Genomic DNA, 4,506 nt, shown 5'->3' on the forward strand with positions numbered 1-4,506 from the left:
AGAGCCCTATGCTAGAGCCTCGCGATAGAACTTTATTCAGATGTTTCTGTTTACAAATTACAAGATTACAATACGTTAATATCGGCGAGATTACAGTTTTTTTCAGTCGCTAACAAGCGTTTGTCCAACCAGTTGTCACATTTTCAATACTCTAAACACAATTAGCACAGCATCGGTCTTTTGTCACACATTTCATGTCGTTTTCACACAATATGCAGTCAGTGAACACATTTCCACAATGCTTACATTTTCTGAACAGACAAGCTATACCTCCCTTGTTTTTGTAGTATTTACAAATGTTAACACACACCATCCCACAATAGCAAACAATATTCCAAACCTTAGATACAGTATAAAATCAGAATATACTGCTTCTGCAATTATATCAGTTCAAAAACAATATATCTCAGCTGATAATAAACAAACAATTGAATAATTGACACACAGCTGATTTATGTTGGGTAAATTGTGCCAACCATAGCTAATTCTGGCTTAGACTAAGTGGCAGGGGTTTATTTTTTTCTATTACATTGACACTTATAAAGTAAACTGTATAAGTTATATAAGGTATTTGACTATAGGCATTTATTATAACTGTATAAGGGACTTTGAGGTGCTATGTTTTTGGACACAGAAACAGAAAAAGACAAACACTGTAATGTCTGGACGAGGAAGAGTAAGACGAGCAAGGGGCCCAGGGAAGAGCAGGCCCAGTGAGATATGCAGTGAGAGGTGCAGGTGCAGTGAGATATGCAGTGAGAGGTGCAGGTGCAGTGAGATATGCAGTGAGAGGTGCAGGTGCAGTGAGATATGCAGTGAGAGGTGCAGGTGCAGTGAGAGGGGCAGGTGCAGCGAGAGGTGCAGGTGCATTGAGAAGTGCAGGTGCAATGAGAGGTGCAGGTTCAGTGAGAAGTGTGGGTGCAGTGAGAGGTGCAGTGAGAGGTCCAGGTGCAGTGAGAGATGCAGTGAGAGGTGCAGTGAGAGATGCAGTGAGAGGTGCAGGTGCAGTGAGAAGTGTGGGTGCAGTGAGAGATGCAGTGAGAGGTGCAGGTGCAGTGAGAAGTGTGGGTGCAGTGAGAGATGCAGTGAGAGGTGCAGGTGCAGTGAGAAGTGTGGGTGCAGTGAGAGATGCAGTGAGAGGTGCAGGTGCAGTGAGAAGTGTGGGTGCAGTGAGAGATGCAGTGAGAGGTGCAGGTGCAGTGAAAGATGCAGTGAGAGGTGCAGTGAGAGGTGCAGGTGCAGTGAGAGGGGCAGGTGCAGTGAGAGGTGCAGGTGCAGTGAGAGGTGCAGGTGCAGTGAGAGGGGCAGGTGCAGTGAGAGGTGCAGCGAGAGGTGCAGGTGCATTGAGAAGTGCAGGTGCAATGAGAGGTGCAGGTTCAGTGAGAAGTGCAGGTGCAGTGAGAGGTGCAGTGAGAGATGCAGTGAGAGGTGCAGTGAGAGATGCAGTGAGAGGTCCAGGTGCAGTGAGAGGTGCAGGTGCGGTGAGAGATGCAGTGAGAGGTCTGATGAAATTCGTGCCACTATCATTGACCATGTAATCAAACACGGTCTTTCACTAAGAGAGGCTGGTAAACAGTAAAGGAAAAAAAAAATGATTTGCTTTTTACTGGAATGCTTTTGAATGTGAACATTACTGTACATGTGGACATACAGTTCCCAACCAAGAAACTTAGTGTAAAAACGGTGGATTGCATGTTTTGCATGCAAATACCTGTAAGAAACACAAAAGTCTATGAAGTTTTTGTAATGTCAACAATAGCCAGTATTTTGAAACCTGGTGTACTTTGATTGACTGAAAGTATCTTGTGAAGTGAAAAGAAGTGTTATTCTTTGACAGAATAATTTCATTCTGAGTCAGATTTCCAGTGTTTTTGGTAAAGTTAGTGTGTGCAGAGAAAGATGTGTTCTATTTTGAAATGAATAGTTAGTATATATTTAACAAAATGTGTTTTTGAGAAGAAAACTATCCATTTGGCCAATTGTGTTTTGTAGGTGTGAGTCTGTGTTAAGAGTTTAGAAAACGTATCTGAAGTATGGGTAAGCGCTTGTTAGCGATTGAAAAAAACTGTAAGTCATGCACCGTTTCTGTAAGATTGCTTGGAAATCCATTGACTGAAACATGGTGTTGAAGATACAGCGGTGTCCGATATACTTGATATATCATGGTAAGCCTATATGACTAAAAATCATGGTAGTAACATTGTACAATAATAGTATTTAAATATTTAATGTTTTAGTAATAATGTAAACTTTATATAATATATAAATTAAATTATATATACATTTGTACAATATAAGTATTAATAATAGTAGTACTAAATTACAGTAATATTAAATTCATATTAAGTCCTTAATTACACCATCCATGAAGATAAAACAAGCAACTTGTTCATGTTGGCATCTGCCTCATTTAACTACCAAGTGACAAATGAATGTGTGCCAAAATACAAAGTATGCTTGGATAAACAGCCTTTGGCATATAAAATAAATACATTGCTTTAACCCAACCCAACAATTGAAAACCATTTATTTTTTCCCCTCTTCACTATGGTGACTATTTCCAGATGCTCTTTCAACAAACCTAGCAGAGCAGTGATTCACTCAAACAATATCAGCTTTAAGTTATGGCTCCTACAGTTATCAGCTTCCAAGAGAGATGTGCTCACATGCCACGTTTAACACCAGAGATTTTGGTTTCACCTTTTAATGGTCCCTTTGACACATTTTGTTGACCAAGCAACATTGCACATGCAGGTCTACTAAATGAGTGTTACTAAGAGTGTTAAGTAAACTGGTAGGGCTAAAATAAATTGACATGTACTTGTAAAGTTTCTTATTGTCAGTATAATGTCTGGAGGACAATCACAATAAAGAGTTGCAGATATTACTCAGGTTGACAGGTAGTTGCAAAGTTCTCTATACAGAATGTGTAAAAGGGACCATCAAAATAAAGTGTTGGTAAAACTAACAGTGGGATTGCACTGCCATCTTATGTATTCTAAAATTTGCATTACCAATATAGCACGTCAATATCCGACCATCAAAATAAAGTGTTGGTAAAACTAACAGTGGGATTGCACTGCCATCTTATGTATTCTAAAATTTGCATTACCAATATAGCACGTCAATATCCAACCCCCAATTATATAAGTTAAGGTGCATAATGTATATTAGAGTTTACAAAAACAAGGTATGAAATAAAGCCACACACACAATTAACTGCTGACATTGATATATTGTAGACAAGGTACATGGCAGAAAGACTTACAAATGTCCATTTATAAAGAAACATCTTGTGATAGCCTAGTCTTTTTTGTAGCAGTACAGATCAGTCCATCATTTTCCCTCTTTAGCCTGTTAAATGATTCCACAACATTAAACTATCAGATTTGAATAACTAGGAGGTCATTTATAGCAGTAAAAATCAGTGCATCATTTTCCCTCCTTAGCCGGTGTTAAATGATTCCACAACATTAAACAGTCAGATTTGGAACAACTGGGAGGTCATTTATTTAATAGAAAGACAACAGTATGCGATGCAAAACGATGACAAATACAGTTGAACAAATTCACATTGTTGTAGCAAAACATCACGTTGACCTCCTCAGTCCTCATTGACAGCAGCTGGAGCCACAGGTATTGCCCTTACAGACACAGCCCGAGGCACATTTGCTGCAACCAGATGGGCAGCATGGACAGCAACCTGTGACAATAGAAGAGGAAATAAGTTTAGCCACCTCAGAGAGAAAATATATAAAAAAGTAAACGTTACAAAGTTCACTTACTCTTCTTGCAGGTTGTACACTGGCAGTTAGTGCACTTGCAGGTGGCACCACAGTTGCAAGTTCCAGCTACAAAAACACATTTAGAAAAACGTTGTTGATATAACTCATTAAACCAATTCAATAGAACTAAAACTACTATCAGATTGTGCTACCAGCATCATTTTAATGTGGTTTGAGGCTTTATTAAAGTCCACCTATCCCTACCCGTAACGTTTTTAAATGAAATAAGCCAAACAATCTGACATGTAAAGTGAGACGTCAGGATACCTGCAAGTGTAACTTCATTCCAAAACTAAATTCAACATAATTGTACATTCAACGTCTAAAACACTTACTCTTGGCGCAGTCACAAGGATCCATTTTTCTCAAAAGTATCTTTCACGAGCCCGAAAGTCCTTTGGAAGTATCGCTTCACTCGATTAGTGAATGAGTTGATGTAGAAGGTGCAGAGAACTGATCGCGCGCTGCTTTTATACAGCTCTGACTGCACAGTCACACACCGAGTGCAAAAGCCCGCCCGCTTCAGCCTGCACACGGGCATTCATCATTAATCACACGGGTGCAAACTATCAAACAATCAAGAATCATCATTCCCACCCTGTCACATCAATGTGTTGTTTTTACGATTATATAACTACCATTCCACTCTACTGGTTCAGCCATTCATGTTGATTGCTGTTTGTTTACGTGATTATATAATTCGATGCTTTTGTTTGTTATT

At 39.4% G+C, this 4,506-nt stretch overlaps 1 protein-coding gene across 1 annotated transcript; it reads right to left on the bottom strand.

The window, feature by feature from the left end:
- Nucleotides 1–3,215: 3,215 nt before the first annotated feature.
- On the bottom strand, nucleotides 3,216–4,279 carry mt2 (metallothionein 2). Its single transcript, XM_077193365.1, has 3 exons — nucleotides 4,121–4,279; nucleotides 3,786–3,851; nucleotides 3,216–3,703 (listed from the first exon to the last, which is right to left on the bottom strand). The coding sequence occupies exons 1-3, from the start codon at nucleotides 4,143–4,145 to the stop codon at nucleotides 3,612–3,614; spliced, it is 183 nt and encodes a 60-aa protein (XP_077049480.1). The 5' UTR covers nucleotides 4,146–4,279; the 3' UTR covers nucleotides 3,216–3,611.
- Nucleotides 4,280–4,506: the final 227 nt, after the last annotated feature.

This window comes from Siphateles boraxobius, unplaced genomic scaffold, assembly GCF_051911475.1.
Source record: "Siphateles boraxobius isolate OS27281-9 unplaced genomic scaffold, OSU_SipBor_1 31, whole genome shotgun sequence".
NCBI classification, from domain to species: Eukaryota; Metazoa; Chordata; class Actinopteri; order Cypriniformes; family Leuciscidae; genus Siphateles; species Siphateles boraxobius.